The sequence below is a fragment of the Grampus griseus genome (genome assembly GCF_964374135.1).
Source record: "Grampus griseus genome assembly, chromosome: 8".
Lineage (NCBI taxonomy): Eukaryota > Metazoa > Chordata > Mammalia > Artiodactyla > Delphinidae > Grampus > Grampus griseus.
In genome coordinates this window covers 14,779,760-14,798,413 of record NC_139002.1, presented here as the reverse complement: position 1 = coordinate 14,798,413, position 18,654 = coordinate 14,779,760, and the positions used below count along the sequence as shown (strand labels likewise).

At 43.4% G+C, this 18,654-nt stretch overlaps 1 protein-coding gene across 3 annotated transcripts in view; it reads left to right on the top strand.

Annotated features, from left to right (window-relative positions):
* The window catches only part of KMT2A (lysine methyltransferase 2A), a gene marked incomplete at its 5' end in the record, with an annotated part of 75,933 nt that overhangs the window by 44,514 nt on the left and 12,765 nt on the right, over positions 1-18,654 (top strand). For 2 of the 3 annotated variants that reach the window (XM_082659458.1, XM_082659459.1), the window contains 17 exons: positions 675-797; positions 1,222-1,406; positions 2,397-2,570; positions 3,309-3,419; positions 3,722-3,795; positions 4,914-5,107; positions 5,434-5,540; positions 6,389-6,526; positions 7,546-7,704; positions 7,978-8,095; positions 8,218-8,296; positions 9,354-9,514; positions 9,711-9,896; positions 10,108-14,353; positions 15,240-15,320; positions 16,682-16,746; positions 17,835-18,005. In XM_082659458.1, the coding sequence (XP_082515584.1) occupies positions 675-797; positions 1,222-1,406; positions 2,397-2,570; positions 3,309-3,419; positions 3,722-3,795; positions 4,914-5,107; positions 5,434-5,540; positions 6,389-6,526; positions 7,546-7,704; positions 7,978-8,095; positions 8,218-8,296; positions 9,354-9,514; positions 9,711-9,896; positions 10,108-14,353; positions 15,240-15,320; positions 16,682-16,746; positions 17,835-18,005 (6,372 nt within the window). The remainder of the gene's footprint in view (positions 1-674; positions 798-1,221; positions 1,407-2,396; positions 2,571-3,308; positions 3,420-3,721; positions 3,796-4,913; positions 5,108-5,433; positions 5,541-6,388; positions 6,527-7,545; positions 7,705-7,977; positions 8,096-8,217; positions 8,297-9,353; positions 9,515-9,710; positions 9,897-10,107; positions 14,354-15,239; positions 15,321-16,681; positions 16,747-17,834; positions 18,006-18,654) is intronic. The other variant, XM_082659460.1, reaches the window with a different exon arrangement.

The window sequence follows — 18,654 nt, the reverse complement described above, 5'->3', positions numbered from 1 at the left end:
GTATATATCCATTTGATTGTTTCAGAAATGACTTTAGGTGGTACTGAGTCAAAGATTTGATCTTAATAGTTGTGCTAGAAAAAAATTATAGCCAATGCATTAAACTGACTTAGGATGATAACGATATAAAGTTCACTATTGAAGTTATTTAAAATAAGCAAATCAATGTTAAGTCTATTAAGTAAAAAATAATAAGAGGTGATACGTGGATAAAACAAATTGATGAAGGGTGTCTATTTTTCCGAATTTTAGGAAGCACTGCTCTAAGCTCTAATGTAAAAGCACTAGGAATAAGGGAAAAGTGTAAATTAACTGTGTTTTTACTCCCATTACCCTCTCCTCTTTTTTAAAAATTTAAACATTTCTTTGGAATGTTTAAGAGAGAAAGTTCTCTCTTCCATTCTGTTACGTTATCTATAAAATCTACCTTATGACCTTTAAAAATGGGTCTAAAGAAGAGAACTAGTGGCATATCCTGAGAGCTCAGAATAATCTTAACACTTTACAGATGTGTAAACATTCCATGGTAGGTGCATGCTGGCATTTGTAAGTAGTGTCAGAAGCAGAATATGGTGGCTGGCATTTTACATCACATTGGCATATGTGGGTCAAGGGCTTTAGAGGCGTTGGTTATGTGAACCAAAGCTCTGCTGAAAACTTTGCTTTGCTTTCAGGAAACTTCTGCCCTCTCTGTGATAAGTGTTATGATGATGATGACTACGAGAGTAAGATGATGCAGTGTGGGAAATGTGATCGATGGGTCCATTCCAAATGTGAGAATCTTTCAGGTACAGAAGGTTGGAGTCTTTTTATTACAGTTTCCTTCTTTCTTGGTACAGCTGCATTTACAGCCCCCAAAGTACTATAAACATAAAATTATGGTAGTGTTGTTACTTGAAGTCTTTTTAAATTTATTTTTTAGTCTCTAAAATAAGAACATTGTGTTAAATTTGTGCTCATTTATCTTGAACACATTCTTTAAGATATTTATTCGCTGTCCTTTGTGGATACCATAACCTATTGATTCTCCAGTGACTAAATCCTGAGTTAGTGTTAATAACGTCCCTTCCGAGATCAATACATATGAGTTCTTCAGGGGTGTGAGAGTCTTAATACTGTTCTAACATGCAGCTTGATATTAAGTTCAGTGGAATAGCTTTCTCTTTTCCCTGTTTCCCACTCTTCAGAGCACTTCATCATTGTAGGTTTTTGTTTTCCCAGATGAGATGTATGAGATTCTGTCTAATCTTCCGGAAAGTGTGGCCTACACTTGTGTGAACTGTACTGAGCGGCACCCTGCGGAGTGGCGACTGGCCCTTGAAAAAGAGCTCCAGATCTCTCTGAAGCAAGTACTGACAGCCTTGTTGAACTCTCGGACCACCAGCCACTTGCTACGCTACCGACAGGTAGGCCCATGTCTCATTTTGTATTCCGAGTGGTGGTTTGTGCCTAATCATGGGATGTGTGCGTTTTTGTGTGTGTGTGCTTTTCAGTTTATTTTCTTTTGCCTCACTCTTTATTTAGTTTTGTAGAGTTCCTTGTTTTGGCCTTAGGCTATTAAGAAAATTTTTAGCACCAAGAGTAAAACCCTTCTCTGGGGTAAGAAGAAGGAAGGGGCCATATCTCTTTCAAAGGTCTTGCTGTTGTAATATGAAATTTGGACTTTGTATCCTGAAGGCCATGGGGAGCCCAATGAAGGACTTTACCCAAAAGAGTAACCTGATCAGAGTTGCTTCTTAGAAAAAAATAAAAAAACAAAAAAATGATTCTGAGTGGAGTGAGAGGAAGGATTGGAGAGGACTGAGCCTACAGGCAGGAGCCGTGGTTAGGAGGCAGTGGTGGTGCTCGAGGCAAGAGGGAGCAGGATGGTGGCCTGATCTGCGAGGGTGGTAGTGGGGCCAGAGACCCTTCGGCTCCAGGAAAGTTCCAGGGCTCCTCAGGACACAAATTGAAAATCTCTGCTGCTTGTCCATTTAAGTCATGAACTATATACATAAAGTAGTCATTGGGAACACAGGTATAATGTTGGAAGAACCACATGGATAGCTTTAACTCAGAGCTAGGCTGCTGCTTTATCTTTTAACAGAGTCTGTTTTTTGAATAGGAAAATTAGCTGTATCTGTGTCTTACTCAAAAGGAATTGGACAGTTTCTGTTTCTTCATACTAGGTTGGGAGTTATCAAGCAAAGCTCCTCAGTGATCCTAGCCAAGCTATTAGATAGCCAGCTCGTTTTAACTTTCCTTTTCTAGTATTTGAGAAATCTCTGATTATTTTCAAGTTCTTTAGGTTTTATAATACACATCGTTCAGTACCATCTTTATTCATTTTCGTAGAATCTACATAGGTGCCTCATTTTCAGTGTTAGATAAAAGAAACATATCTTTCCTGACGACAGGCTGCCAAACCTCCGGACTTAAATCCTGAGACAGAGGAGAGTATACCTTCCCGCAGCTCCCCAGAAGGGCCTGATCCACCAGTGCTTACTGAGGTCAGCAAACAGGAAGATCAGCAGCCTTTAGATCTGGAAGGAGTCAAGAGGAAAATGGACCAAGGGAACTACACATCTGTGGTATGTCTGTACAGCAAACTACCCAAATTTCCAGCTCCAGTTTAGCTTCCTTGGGTCTTTTGGGGGATGAGGCTGGGTGTTAGCATTAAAGGATGGTTGTATTGTATTTAGAAATGTCATGTGGTTTTAAATACCTAAAAATATGTGAGTCATTTTAGTTCTGTGTTTTGGAAGATGGATTATGATAGGGAAGGTAGTGTCTTTTTATTTGGCTTTCACCTGAGTTCTTCAAAAATTATCTTTATATTAGAATTATTTTTATATTAATACTGTTTATGGAAAATTACTAATGTGCAATTAATTGGTTTGCCCCTTTTGAGATCGCATCTGAATAGTATGTCTTTTTATAATGGATGTTCATTTCTAGATAGATGCCTTTTAATTTTATGATTTTAAGGAAGTGTAGGAAATGATCATCTGTTATCTCATGGTCCGTGTTTGCTATTCAGTTGTTTATTCATTTTAGTCTAAGTAAAAAATCGTGGCCCTGTTTGGTAACTTACCAGGATACAGCTAATTTATCTGCATTCTTACCTTATTAGCCTGGCATGTCTTGACTGCCACAAGTTAATTATGAACTGAATCCCAAAGGCCTCCACTGAAGAGAAATTGCACTGTATTAAAATGGGGTGTCCGTTTTCTATTGGTTCTCTGTGCTGGATGATTTAGGAGGGAAGAGGAAGTGGTTTTGAGAGCACACTGTTCTATGAATAATTAATGCTTTGTTTTTGTATACAGTTGGAGTTCAGTGATGATATCGTGAAGATCATTCAAGCAGCCATTAACTCAGATGGAGGGCAGCCAGAGATTAAAAAAGCCAACAGCATGGTCAAGTCCTTCTTTATTCGGGTGAATGATATTAATACTTCATGTCTTTGATGCTTAATCCGTGGGTTGTTACCACATGAACAGAACAGACTTGTTCTCATCTATGTTTTGCTTTGTCATGTGTATAAATCATTTTTCGTTTAATTCGTTCCTCTGATTCTTTGGGAGGAGATTAGTGAGGTTCCAGAGTGGATGGATCTTTCCTTTGGTGGCCTGAATCATCCTCATATTGACAGAGAAGCTGGTGTGAAGTTGTTGGTTTTTATGTGCTTTCCAAATGAATGGTCACATGCTTACATTTTGTTTGTTTGTTTTTCTGTTAGCAAATGGAACGTGTTTTTCCATGGTTCAGTGTCAAAAAGTCCAGGTTTTGGGAGCCAAATAAAGTATCAAGCAAGTGAGTAAATTCAGTATTACTTTTTTTCGCTTCATCAGCTAGAAATCTGAGCGTTCTTATATTTTTAGATTGAGGGGTTTTTTTAGACTAGGTTTTAATATTAAAGATTAATCATTTGAAATGCCTTTTTTAAAAAAATTAATTAATTTGTTTGTTTTTTGGCTGTGTTGGGTCTTCGTTGCTGTGTGTGGGCTTTCTCTAGTTGCATGAGCAACTAGTTGCGCGAGTGGGGGCTACTCTTCATTGTGGTGCGCGGGCTTCTCATTGTCATGGCTTCTCTTGCTGCAGAGCGCGGGCTCTAGGCGCGCAGGCTTCAGTAGTTGTGGCACTTGGGCTCTAGAGCGCAGGCTCAGTAGTTGCGGTGCATGGGCTTAGTTGCTCTGCAGCATGTGGAATCTTCCTGGGCCAGGGATCGAACCCGTGTCCCCTGCATTGGCAGACGGATTCTAAACCACCGCGCCACCAGGGAAGCCCTGAAATGCCTTTTTATTGCTGGTTTAGAGACAACACTTAATGTTTATTGCAGTCTGCTGCCCTTTTTTTCTTTATTTATGTATTTGTTGTTTTAGGGAACTTGTGGCATATGTACAATACATGTACTATATATATAGCCCAGTTATAACTGGGTTCTATCTTATTTAGGAGTTTATTAATTAATTAATTTACTTTTGCTGTGTTGCATCTTCGTTTCTGTGCGAGGGCTTTCTCTAGTTGCGGCAAGTGGGGGCCACTCTTAATCGCGGTGAGCGGGCCTCTCACTATGGCGGCCTCGTTGTGGAGCACAGGCTCCAGACGCACAGGCTCAGTAGTTCTCAACAGTTCTTGATTCTCCATATTTAACCTTAAATTTTTATTCCAGTAAATCCTTTTGACACATTGATAAGGTTATCATTTGTTTCTAGATGTTTGACCAATAGTCACAATACATCGGGATTATATTTTTAAAAATAATAAAGTCCTGTGTAGGCAGTTTTCGAATTCTGTGACTTGTTCTTACAGTCTGTGAAAGGCTTATGCCCAGGCCTGAGACCTGATGATATCAAGAATTTGACTGTTTTGTACAGTTCTGGGTATCTTGTAGGAGTTCAATAAATACTTGTTGAATCAATTATTTCCAGCAGTGGGATGTTACCAAACGCAGTGCTTCCACCTTCACTTGACCATAATTATGCTCAGTGGCAGGAGCGAGAGGAAAACAGCCACACTGAGCAGCCTCCTTTAATGAAGAAAATCATTCCAGCTCCCAAACCTAAAGGGCCTGGAGAGCCAGACTCACCAACTCCTCTGCATCCTCCTACACCACCAATTTTGAGTAAGACACCAAATGAAGACTTGTTATCCATTTCTCTCTGGGTGCAAATGATTGACTTTGTGACTCTAAATTTAATGTACTTCCGTATTGGAAAAATTTCCTGGTGATCCTTAAATGTAATAAAATCATTATTTTTGCTTCACTTGGAATGTTAACAGAGAATTGATACAAGTAATGTAATGGATAGTAAGGTAGCATAACTTGGAACACTTTTTGAAAGTGTTGATTTCATAGGCTCTAGGCTATTTAAGCTGAATTGTTTTCTTTTTTCCTGGATGTCAGACATAGTATTGCCAATTTTAACTGTATGTCTTCTGGGTTCCAAGGTACTGATAGGAGTCGAGAAGACAGTCCAGAACTGAACCCACCCCCAGGCATAGAAGATAATAGACAGTGTGCATTGTGTTTGACGTACGGTGACGACAGTGCTAATGTAAGTACCTTGGTGCACTGGGTCCTGCTTAGTAGACTAGCCAATAATGACCTCTTTGTGTCTAAACTTGGTGACCAGTGCCGTTTATTCAGTGAATATTTGTCACTTAGTTTGTGGCATTTGGGGGTTATTTTTCTATAACTGATTTAATTGATTTAAAAGATGAGTTGCCTTAAATTAACGTGCTGATATCTTGTAATTTCTATTGGCAGTTCCTCAAAAAAAGATTCTATGAAAGTGAATAAAACAGAAGTTGCGCATTAAATAGCTTGTGTTTCATGTAGTCGTTAGCAGTGTGGTTAAGGTCCCCGGGTCTGGTGGTTTGCCTGGATTCATTGCTGTGCTTTGCCGCCTACTTGTTGACCTTGGCAAAGAGTTTAACCTCTCTGACCCTCAGTTTCATTTTTAAAGTGAGGATAATAATAATCTTACCTCAGAATGGTTATGAGGATTAAAGGAAATAATATGTATGTAAAGCCTTATTTGGGTCCTGGCACATAGTAAGCATACAGTTTTTTTAAAAAAAGGTTTTTAAGGCAAGCTGAGAGAACTGGCTTTGAAATATGGTATTAAAGAAGTCAGTGGGCACTTCTGTAAACCTAACACATATTGCTTGTTCTTTAATCCTTTATGATTATAAAATATTTCCAGCCTGTGGAAAAGGTAATGGAAAAAGGTGAGAAGTGAAAACAAAGAAACTTTGAATTGTGATTTTTGTGTGCACCCCTAAGTTAAAGAATTAGGCTTGATTTACTGACGTTATCCTGAATGAGGTAAAGCTAATACCAAGGAAAACCCTATTTGACATTATATTCTTCAAAGAAAAAAGGAAATCTCTTGTTTCATAGGATGCTGGCCGTTTGCTGTACATTGGCCAAAACGAATGGACACATGTAAATTGCGCTTTGTGGTCAGCAGAAGTGTTTGAAGATGATGATGGATCACTGAAGAATGTGCATATGGCTGTGATCAGGGGCAAGCAGCTGGTAAGAACCTGTGGGTGAATGTTATGGAAGAGACTCCCTCTCAGTTTCCAGATGTTCTTTCTGGGGCTAAACGCTGCCTCGCTGGTGTTTCTCATAGCTCCTTCAGAATGGTTAGCCAGTGGCAAATATTGGTGTACCCTGTAGGCAGATTGCTAGTCTGACCCTTGGAGGATGGGTACAAAAGAAATAGAAAACAAAGTCTTATCCAGTTGGGGAGATAATTCAGATGCCCAAGAAAGGTATTAATTTATTAAGTAATTTAGACAAAATGACCTCAGAGGTTCCAGTTGAATCAGCGCTCTGAGGCTCCATAGGATGAACCCACAAAATACACACACGAAGATGTGGAAGGTGATTGGTAGCAGCTTAGAGTAATCAGAAAGGCTGTGGAGGAGTAAAATTTTTAAAGCTATATTTTGATGGGGGGAGAAAATGAAGGATTATCAGGAAGAAACAAAAAATAGCACATGCGTAAGAAACATAAGTAAAATGTGCGGAGAGCACAAATAAAAAGTCTTCCCTGGAGAGGAGCCCAGACTGTGACTGTGACAGAATGAGGTAGTAACATATAGCCTAGTTGAAGGAAATCTTTGAATCACATAAATTCATCAGTTAGGCCTAGTAATTAAGAACTGTTACGTCTCTGACTAGTATAATCTTACCAGAACTGAGTTCTTTCGGATATAACAGCTTTCTACCAAGATGATGTTTTTAACATCGATCTTAAAAGTTTCATCTTCTCTAAATCAATTGTGCATCCTAGAAAAAACTGTTTTGATTCAAGTTCTAAATCAAATTGTAATATTTAAATTTAATAATCATAGGCCGCATGGGCCATAGGAAAGAAAGGATTTGTAGAGGAGGTTTTATGGCTCATATCACTTCTCTGTAATTCAGCAGATTAGCAATAGCGAAATGAATTGTGGGAAACCCGGAATGGGGTGACTCTCTAGGGGAGATGGAAAATGGCTAAAACTTCTGAAAGTCTGACTTGGACTCTGTTCTTTCTGGGTCGTTAGAGATGTGAATTCTGCCAAAAGCCAGGAGCCACTGTGGGTTGCTGCCTCACATCCTGCACCAGCAACTATCATTTCATGTGTTCCCGAGCCAAGAACTGTGTGTTTCTGGATGATAAAAAAGTATATTGCCAACGACATCGGGATTTGATCAAAGGCGAGGTGAGACAGCTTTAGCTGCTTCTTGAATTCTCTAGGAAGAGAGGCTGAAAATAGCAAGATGGTAAACTGTATTTCACCATCCTCCTAGGTGTTCCTAGTAGGTGATTCTAGGTATTCCTAGAATCCCCTCCTCTTAGGAGCAATAACAGAGGCACTGCTAGTGAAACAGAAGGGTGATTTTGAGATATGCTCTGCACTTTCCCTCTGAGTCAGTATCATGAGTATGGTGTGCAAAAGGGATAGCCTAATAGCTACCCTGGCTTTTCGTTTAAGGTGGTTCCTGAGAATGGATTTGAAGTTTTTAGAAGAGTGTTTGTGGACTTTGAAGGAATCAGCTTGAGAAGGAAGTTTCTCAATGGCTTAGAACCAGAAAATATCCACATGATGATTGGTATGACATGGGCCTTGGTTGTCGGGGAAGGCTGGCTGTGGCACTGGGGTACTTCCTAGTGTTCAGTTAGAAAGTGGGCCTTCTCATGATTGCCTCTGATCAGTTCTTCTTTTCTTACTCAGGCTCCATGACAATTGACTGCTTAGGGATTCTGAACGATCTCTCTGACTGTGAGGATAAGCTCTTTCCTATTGGATATCAGTAAGTAGCTCTGTAGAGAGAAGACGGCAGCCCCATCCCTTGAGCACCCTGAAGCAGTGAGTAGGTCATTAAATGTAGAGCCATACTTGTTAGCGACTTTTAACTAATTCCTTTTTTTTTTTTTTTTTGCTACTTCTCGTAGATTGGGACGAAAGTATCATTTTATGTCAGCTAGATCCAGTTGTAGAAGGAAAGTATTGTTGACATAATTTCAGAATCATTTCCAAATAAAACCTAGGTAGAAAACACCAGGCCAGTCTCTGAAGGTTCCACTAAATTCTGTTCACTTCAGTTCAGAAGTCCAGTTTGTTGTCAGGGATCAAACACCTCATGCCTCTGTGCTCTTTTTACATTTTACAGGTCCTTCTAAAAATAACCCCTACAATAACAATCAAATAGTCCAGTAAGAATTTGTAATCTTTCCCACATGAAGCAAATTGTTTAAACTTCTAGCAAACTGACGATATAAATTTAAAATTCGCTTCCTCTCTCTTCCCCTTTGGAGTCTCCCTTTTGTTCTATATACTCTGATTTATTCTGCATTTCAATTGTGAAAACACAGTCTCTACTCCACATTTAGCTGGCAGCTCTTAAAGAGCTAGGCTCCGTCAGCATCCAGCAGACTTGAAGCAGTTCCATTTCTCTTGTCTCGTGGGGCTTTTCTCCCAAAGGAAATATGCCAGGTTTGTTCTTTCCTCACTTTGTACACATGGTGGGGCAGTTATCCCTTCCTGAAGGCCAATAACTATTTCTTATAGTATCAATAGTTAGTTTTTTTTTTTTCTTTGCATTTTAGGCTGTTTTACTAATTTTGTCCCCTGCTTACAACACAATAAAAAAGGATTTGATGCTGTTTTCTGAGAGGCCAGGAAAAACCAAGGACTTCAAAAAACTTGGAAGACCCTAACCAGGAGACCCTCTAATAAGAATCCATGAAATAAAGCTAAATTTTATAAATCAAGGAGGCCAGGGAACCTAGGCTGAGAAGAGGTTTTGACAAATGTCAGTCTCTGCTTCTGTCCTCGCACTCACGGTGATCGTTACCATCTGCGTGCAGGTGTTCTCGGGTGTACTGGAGCACCACGGATGCTCGCAAACGCTGCGTGTACACGTGCAAGATAGTGGAATGCCGTCCTCCGGTTGTAGAGCCAGATATCAACAGCACTGTTGAACATGATGAAAACAGGACCATTGCTCACAGTCCAACATCTTTTGCAGGTTAGTCTTTAATCAAGATGGGACTTGAATTCGATTTGGGGGAATATTGTGATTGACGGGTGGGAAAAAGGCATTGCTTTGGGAGGTCACATTTGCTTCTGTTTTGGTACTTACCTGACAGCTGGCTTTTTCTTGGTTCATTTGTTTGATATCTTAATTAAACTTTTTTAGTAAGAGTTTTTATTTCCTGCCACAGAAATTTCACCTAAAGAAAGTCAAAACACAGCTGAAATTGTAAGTCCTCCATCACCAGATCGACCTCCTCATTCACAAACCTCTGGTTCCTGTTTCTATCACGTCATCTCAAAGGTCCCTAGGATTCGAACACCCAGCTATTCTCCAACACAGAGATCCCCTGGCTGTCGGCCACTGCCTTCTGCAGGTAAAAGACTTCACTGACCTACCCGACCCAAGGAGTTCAGCTCAAAGATTAGTTTGTAATGCTGTCAGGCACCTTTATCGTGGTGACTTCTGCCAATGGAAAATGTTGATTTTCCGTTAGCTGTAAACATATCTAGCCAAGTCATTGAAACCAGTGGTATAGCACATGTGTCCGATCTGTAATGGACTTTATTACTTTCTGTCTCGTTTAGGAAGCCCTACCCCAACCACTCATGAGATAGTCACAGTGGGTGACCCTTTACTCTCCTCTGGACTTCGAAGCATTGGCTCCAGGCGTCACAGTACTTCTTCCCTGTCACCCCAGCGGTCTAAACTCCGGATAATGTCTCCAATGAGAACTGGGAGCGCTTACTCCAGGAACAGTGTTTCCTCAGTCGCCACCATAGGGACCACTGCAGATCTCGAGTCAAGTGCCAAAGCGGTTGATCATGTCTTAGGGCCACTGAATTCTAACACTAATTTAGGGCAGAACACTCCCACCTCTTCACATCTGCAAAGGACGGTAGTTACTATGGGCACTAAAACCAGTCACTTCGATGGCTCTTCGTCTTCAGAAATGAAGCACTCCAGTGCTTCAGACTCAACATCCAAGAGCTCCTCTTCGAAGGGAGAGAAGACCAAAATGCCGAGTTCCAAGAACTCAGAGGGATCGGCACATAATGTGGCTTACCCTGGCCTTCCGAAACTGGCCCCACAGGTTCATAATGCAACAGCTGGAGAATTAAATGTTAGTAAAACGGGCACTTTTGCTGAACTGTCTTCAGTGCCATTTTCTTCTAAAGAGGCCCTCCCGTTCCCGCCACTCCATCTGAGAGGGCAGAGGAATGATCGAGACCAACAGACAGATTCCAACCAGTCAGCAAACTCCCCTCCCGATGAAGATACTGAAGTCAAAACCTTGAAGCTATCTGGAGTGAGCAACAGATCGTCCATCATCAACGAACACGTGGGATCCAGCTCCAGAGACAGGAGACAGAAAGGGAAAAAATCTTGTAAAGAAATGTTCAAAGAAAAGCATTCCAGTAAATCTTTTTTGGAACCTGGTCAGGTGGCAACTGGTGAGGAAGGAAACCTGAAGCCAGAGTTTGTTGATGAAGTTTTGCCTCCTGAGTTCATGGGGCAACGACCATGTAATAATGTTTCCTCTGATAAGATTGGGGACAAAGTCCATTCTATTCCAGGAGTCCCCAAAGCTCCATCCATGCAAGTAGAAGGGTCTGCCAAGGAATTACAGACACCCCGGAAACGCACGGTCAAAGTAACACTGACACCTCTAAAAATGGAGGGTGAGAGTCAGTCCAAGAATACCCTAAAAGAAAGTAGTCCTCTTTCCCCTTTGCAGATAGAGTCAGCATCTCCAACAGAACCAATTTCCACTTCCGAAGGTCCAGGAGATGGTCCAGTCGCCCAAGCAAGCCCGAATAATACCTCATCCCAGGATTCTCAAAGTAATAACTATCAGAATCTTCCAGTACAGGACAGAAACCTAATGCTTCCAGATGGCCCCAAACCTCAGGAGGATGGCTCTTTCAAGAGGAGATATCCCCGTCGCAGTGCCCGGGCACGTTCTAACATGTTCTTTGGGCTCACCCCGCTCTATGGAGTAAGGTCCTATGGCGAAGAAGACATTCCGTTTTACAGCAGCTCAACTGGGAAGAAGCGAGGCAAGAGATCCGCTGAAGGACAGGTGGACGGGGCTGATGACTTGAGCACTTCCGACGAAGACGATTTATACTATTACAATTTCACTAGGACAGTGATTTCTTCAGGTGGAGAGGAACGGCTGACATCCCATAATTTATTTCGGGAGGAGGAGCAATGTGATCTCCCCAAAATCTCACAGTTGGATGGTGTTGACGATGGGACAGAGAGTGATACTAGCGTCACAGCCACAACGAGGAAAGGCAGCCAGATCCCAAAAAGAAACAGTAAAGAAAACGGAACAGAGAACTTGAAGATGGATCGGCCTGAAGACACTGGTGAGAAAGAGCACGTCATTAAGAGCTCTGTGGGCCACAAAAATGAGCCAAAGATGGATAACTGCCACGCTGTGAGCAGAGTGAAAACACAGGGACAGGATTCCTTGGAAGCTCAGCTCAGCTCATTGGAGTCAAGCCGCAGGGTCCACACAAGCACCCCCTCAGACAAAAACTTACTGGACACCTATAATACTGAGCTCCTGAAATCGGATTCAGACAACAACAACAGTGACGACTGTGGGAACATCCTGCCCTCAGACATTATGGACTTTGTACTGAAGAATACTCCGTCCATGCAGGCTTTGGGTGAGAGCCCAGAGTCCTCTTCGTCGGAACTCCTGAATCTTGGTGAAGGTTTGGGTCTTGATAGTAATCGTGAAAAAGACATGGGTCTTTTCGAAGTGTTTTCTCAGCAGTTGCCGACGACGGAAGCCGTGGACAGCAGTGTCTCTTCCTCCATCTCAGCAGAGGAGCAGTTCGAGTTGCCACTAGAGCTGCCGTCAGACCTCTCTGTCCTGACCACCCGGAGTCCCACTGTCCCGAGCCAGAACCCCAGTAGGCTAGCTGTAATCTCAGACTCAGGAGAGAAGAGAGGAGCCATCCCAGAAAAATCTGTGGCCTCCTCTGAAGGTGACTCCTCCCTGCTGAGTCCAGGAGTAGATCCCAGCCCTGAAGGCCACATGACTCCTGACCACTTTATCCAAGGTCACATGGATGCAGACCACATCTCCAGCCCTCCTTGTGGTTCGGTGGAGCAAGGTCATGGCAACAATCAGGATTTAACTAGAAATAGTAGCACCCCTGGCCTTCAGGTACCTGTTTCCCCTACCGTTCCTATCCAGAACCAGAAATACGTGCCCAACTCTACCGATAGCCCTGGCCCGTCTCAGATTTCTAATGCCGCTGTCCAGACCACTCCGCCCCACCTGAAACCAGCCACCGAGAAACTCATTGTCGTTAACCAGAACATGCAGCCACTTTATGTTCTCCAGACTCTTCCGAATGGAGTGACCCAAAAAATCCAGCTGACGTCTTCTGTTAGTTCTGCACCCAGTGTGATGGAGACAAACACGTCAGTATTGGGGCCCATGGGAAGTGGTCTCACCCTAACCACAGGACTCAGTCCAAGCCTGCCGACTTCCCAGTCTTTATTCCCTCCTGCTAGCAAAGGATTGCTCCCCATGCCTCATCACCAGCACTTACATTCCTTCCCTGCAGCTACTCAGAGTAGCTTCCCACCAAACATCAGCAGTCCTCCTTCAGGCCTACTTATCGGGGTCCAGCCTCCTCCAGATCCCCAGCTTTTGGTCTCAGAAGCCAGCCAGAGGACAGATCTCAGTACCACAGTAGCCACTCCATCCTCTGGACTCAAGAAGAGACCCATATCTCGCCTGCAGACCCGAAAGAATAAAAAACTCGCTCCCTCTAGTACCCCTTCAAACATCGCCCCTTCCGACGTGGTTTCCAACATGACATTGATTAACTTCACACCCTCCCAGCTTCCAAATCATCCCAATCTGTTAGACTTGGGGTCACTTAATACTTCATCTCACCGAACTGTCCCCAACATCATAAAAAGGTCTAAGTCCGGCATCATGTATTTTGAACAGGCGCCCCTGTTACCGCAGAGTGTGGGAGGAACTGCTGCCCCGGCGGCGGGTGCAGCCACCATGAGCCAGGATACCGGCCACCTCACGTCAGGGCCTGTGTCTGGCTTGGCCTCCGGTTCCTCCGTCTTGAACGTTGTATCCATGCAAACTACAACCGCCCCTACAAGTAGCGCGTCCGTTCCAGGGCATGTCGCGTTAACCAACCCGAGGTTGCTTGGTAGCCCGGATATTGGCTCCATAAGCAATCTTTTAATCAAAGCCAGCCAGCAGAGCCTGGGGATTCAAGACCAGCCTGTGGCTTTACCGCCAAGTTCAGGAATGTTTCCACAACTGGGGACGTCACAGACTCCCACTACTGCTGCAATGACGGCAGCATCTAGCATCTGTGTGCTCCCCTCGACTCAGACTGCGGGCATAACGGCTGCTTCACCTTCAGGGGAAGCAGAAGAACACTATCAGCTCCAGCATGTGAACCAGCTCCTCGCCAGCAAAACCGGGATTCTCTCTTCCCAGCGGGATCTTGATTCTGCTCCAGGGACCCAGGGCTCCAACTTTACCCAGACGGTAGATGCTCCTAATAGCATGGGGCTGGAGCAGAATAAGGCTTTATCCTCAGCTATGCAAGCCAGCTCCACCTCTCCTGGGGGCTCTCCGTCCTCTGGACAGCAGTCAGCAAGTCCCTCAGTGCCGGGGCCCATGAAACCCAAACCAAAAATCAAACGGATTCAGCTGCCCTTGGACAAAGGGAGTGGCAAGAAGCACAAAGTCTCCCACTTGCGGACCAGTTCTTCTGAAGCACACATTCCAGACCAAGAAGCCAGCACGACACCCCTGACCTCAGTCACAGGGTGAGAGATGCAGACCTTGGCTCTGCTGGGTCTGAGGGGTTTCATGCTCTGGAGTAGAGGCTGTTGAAGTGGTCTTCTGGGAGGGACACACCTTGGCCCACGTTACATTACTTGGGTTTTCTGGGCTTTGATTTGATTTTTTTTTTTTTTCCCCCTCATAGTGCTGATTTATGGAGTAAAATTTAGTTCCATCCGTTGGCAGTTGGTCCCTTGGATAGAACCACATCTTTTTTTTTTGGTATGCGGGCCTCTCACTCTCGTGGCCTCTCCTCTTGCAGAGCACAGGCTCCGGAAGCGCAGGCTCGGCAGCCATGGCTCACGGGCCCAGCCGCTCCGCGGCATGTGGGATCCTCCCGGACCGGGGCACGAACCCGCGTCCCCTGCATCAGCAGGCGGACTCTCAACCACTGCGCCACCAGGGAAGCCCGGGACTATGTCTTTCATTGCTCTTTGCTCTGACTTAGAACAGTGCTGCTGTTTGCGCCTGTTTCTTTTTCGCTGAGGCTTAGTTAGGATACTAAGGGATGATTATTCCTGTCTGGAGGGCAAAACCACCTGTTGTAGATCTCATGGTGTCCTTTTCTGAAACATTTTCATTAAAATATACGTAAAGTACACAAAGTGAATTTTTATCTAGGTATGCATCCATGTAGCTGCCATTCAGATCATAACATAAAAGATTTCTAGTCTTCCAGAAGGCTCCTGGTGCCCTCTCTTAGTCAATACCCCCCAAGGTAACCACTGTCTAACCCGTATCACCACAGGTTACTTTTCTCAGCCCATAAATTTTATCAGAACCTGTTAGATTCTTCTTTAGACTGACCCCCTTGTTGGGTACATATTTACTGTTGTTTTTCTTGAAAAAATACAAATGATTCTGTTCCAGGGCTCCAGGAGCAGAGACTGAGCAGCAGGATATAGCTAACGTGGAGCAGTCGCCACAGAAAGAGTGTGGGCAGCCTGCAGGGTAAGTGTAAGACTTAGTTCCCTGAGGTGAAGCACTCAGTTCTGTCCACCTCATTTAGAAAATAGTCCTTCCTGATTTGTGTTTTTTTTTTTTTTTTTTTGGCCAAAGTTTTTTTAATGGAATTAATACATGCTTGTAAAGAAAAAAACAAAACAAAACACAGAATTATTTAAATAATGGGTAACGGTTCCATGTTCTTCCTGCCTACCCTGTTCCCAATTTATTGCCTAGAGGTAATTGTTGCTTGTAATTTGTTTTCATTCATACCAACATTTCTATGCCTACAGATATGCATGGTGTACATTTGAATCTGTATATACCTTTTTTTTTTTTTTTGCGGTACGCGAGCCTCTCACTGTTGTGGCCTCTCACGTTGGGGAGCGCAGGCTCAGCGGCCGTGGCTCAAAGGCCCAGCCGCTCCGCGGCATGTGGGGTCCTCCCGGACCGGGGCATGAACCCGCGTCCCCTGCATCGGCAGGCAGACTCCCAACCACTGCGCCACCAGGGAAGCCCCCGTATATACCTTTTACATAAAATAAATAATGCCGTACATACTGTTCTATACTTGTTTTTTTTCAGCTATTGTATCGTGCACATATCTCTGTGCCACTTCATTTTTTAATGGCTGCCTCCAGTTCTGTTGTGTAGACCTACAGTAATTTATTTAACTAGTTCCCTCTTGATCTGCATCTGAATTGTTTGCAGGATTTATTTAATTATAAAAGGTGAAAATAGGTATGATTTACTGGTGCATCATGCAGGCTGCTTTTTTTTTTTTTTTTTTTTTTTTTGGTGGTACGCGAGCCTCTCACTGCTGTGGCCTCTCCCGTTGCGGGAGCACAGGCTCCGGACGCGCAGGCTCAGCGGCCATGGCTCACGGGCCCAGCCGCTCCACAGCATGTGGGATCTTCCCGGACCAGGGCACGAACCCGCCTCCCCTGCATCAGCAGGCGGATTCTCAACCACTGCGCCACCAGGGAAGCCCAGCTTTTGTTTTTAATTAAACCAGCTAATTCACTTAAGGAACTCCGGAACTGCTTCTAACAAGCGTCCTTTTATTTTTTTCTAACAGTTAAGGGTATGAGAAGAATTTTAAGGACACAGTCTACAACTCCAAAAGCAGAAAATTCATGTCAAATGTTTGGGAGAGAATCTCACAAAAGATAGTTGATGTTATGTATCTTACAGTAGTGTGGTGGTGTGTTCATTCAACAGGTTGTTCACAAAGCATGCTGTGGTTCATGTCTAGTGGTTGTTTTATATAACTGATACAGCTGTATGGTAGATTGTGGACAGTTTTTATCTTTGAATTGAAGAACTAGCTGGTGTTACATCTCACATTTGGTTTTCTTTTCATGTAGGCAAGTGGCTGTTCTTCCTGAGATTCAGACAACACAGAATCCAGCAGATGAACAAGAAAATTCAGGTATGTGGGTGGGTAACGGGTTAGAATCAGAATTTCCAAGCCAGAAGTACTGTAAAAGTCACCTTCTCTACCTACTGATTTTCTAGATTAAAAAAAAAAAAAAAAAAGTCAAAGCACTAAAGACGTTAAGTGATTGGCCAAAGGACACGAAACTAAAACCTATAAATACTCTTCTGCTCTGTTTGCTGTAACAGCAGTGTGACTGAAATAGCTCACAATAAGCTGTCTTCATCCTTTAGTTGTCACTAGTGAAGACCAAGAACCATTTTTATTATATAATATAGCCAGATGTAGGTTATGGCTCCAGATACATCTCCATAGCACTTCTGTCCTGATGCATTTCATCAGTAAACAACTAGTCGCTTCAAGACTAGAGAACTCTGGATATAAGACTCTGTCCTTTTCCGTTGAGGGGATTCCCAGAAGAAAACCAGGCAGAGAAAATGCTTAGCCATACAATTTGGGATGCAGTCACATTCTGCTGATTTGCTGATTCCTGCAGAGGATTGATACGTCTCTGTAAGAAGGCAGTGTGTGGGGTGGTGGCTGAGAGTACAGACTCTGCAGTCAGCTAGGTTGAAATCCCAGCTTTACCACTTACTAGCTCTATGAACATGGGCTGCTCAACCTCTCTCTGCCTCCGTTTTCTCACCTTTAAAATTTAGATCATTTCTCACCTACCTCATTGGATTGTTGTGAGGTTTATCTGAGTTAATACAGGAAGTTCCTAGAAGAGTGCCTCATAGGTAGCGTTTCATACATGTTAACCATCGTTATTTTTTAGCTTTGACTCTGTTGAGGGCAATTACTTATTGAAAAACTGTCAGATTGTCATACCAGAAACTACCAGAGAGACAGCATAACTTCACATTAAAAAAAAAAAAAAATTCTAGTTTTGGTCACTTCCTAGCTCTAACCTCAGGCAAGCTGCTCCACCTCTTTGCACCTCAGGTTTGTTACCTGTAAACGGGAGTAAATAAAACCAGCTGTGTGATGCTGTTAGGCCTGGAGACAAAACGCGCATAAAGTCCTCAGTAAGTGTTTGCTGTGGCATCCACTGTGGCCCCTGTCTGTCTTCTCCCTCACAGAACCTAAGACAGCGGAAGAAGAAGAAAGTAATTTCAGCTCTCCACTGATGCTTTGGCTCCAGCAAGAACAGAAGCGGAAGGAAAGCATTGCTGAGAAAAAGCCCAAAAAAGGACTTGTTTTTGAAATTTCAAGTGACGATGGCTTTCAGATCTGTGCGGAAAGTATCGAAGGTGAGTGGATTAAATTAGGTCAGCCCAACAGCGCAGGCTCTGCTCAGCTAGGGCTGCAGTAGTACCATTTATGTGAGCAGCTGCATATGAGATAGATTGAAATGGAGACACTAGGAGGCAAGAGGCCACTAGTGAGAGTATTATTGCAATAGAGATGTCAGGTAATAAAGCCCACTTCCAGTAGAAGAAGAAAGGAAAGGAGAGAAGAACAGACACATTCATGATTGCTTGGATATAGAGGGTTGAGAGAGAGGACTCAAAGATGCCTCTGAAGATTCCGGCCTGGGTGACTGAAGAAAAAAAACATATGTGAGGAGAACAAAAAAATAACTAGTTTGAGTGTACACATTCTGCATAAGATGTATTTGAGTGTGGAGTGTGGGAAAAATCCAACAGATAGGAAGAGATCGTAGACTCTTAGGTTAGAGCTGGAAGGGATTGTAAAGGTTTTCTAGTTACACCCCTTAATTGTAAGGAACTGAGAGGTTGTGATCTCCTTCCCACAGTCCTGGTTAACCGTTAGTGCTGGTATTGTTTTGGTTAGCAGTAGAGGGAGTAGAGTTAATACCACACATTCAGGTTTGGGACCTGGACTACCCTCAGGGGAAGTGAGTGCTTTGAGGATGCAGGGGTCATTTTCAGAAGGTGG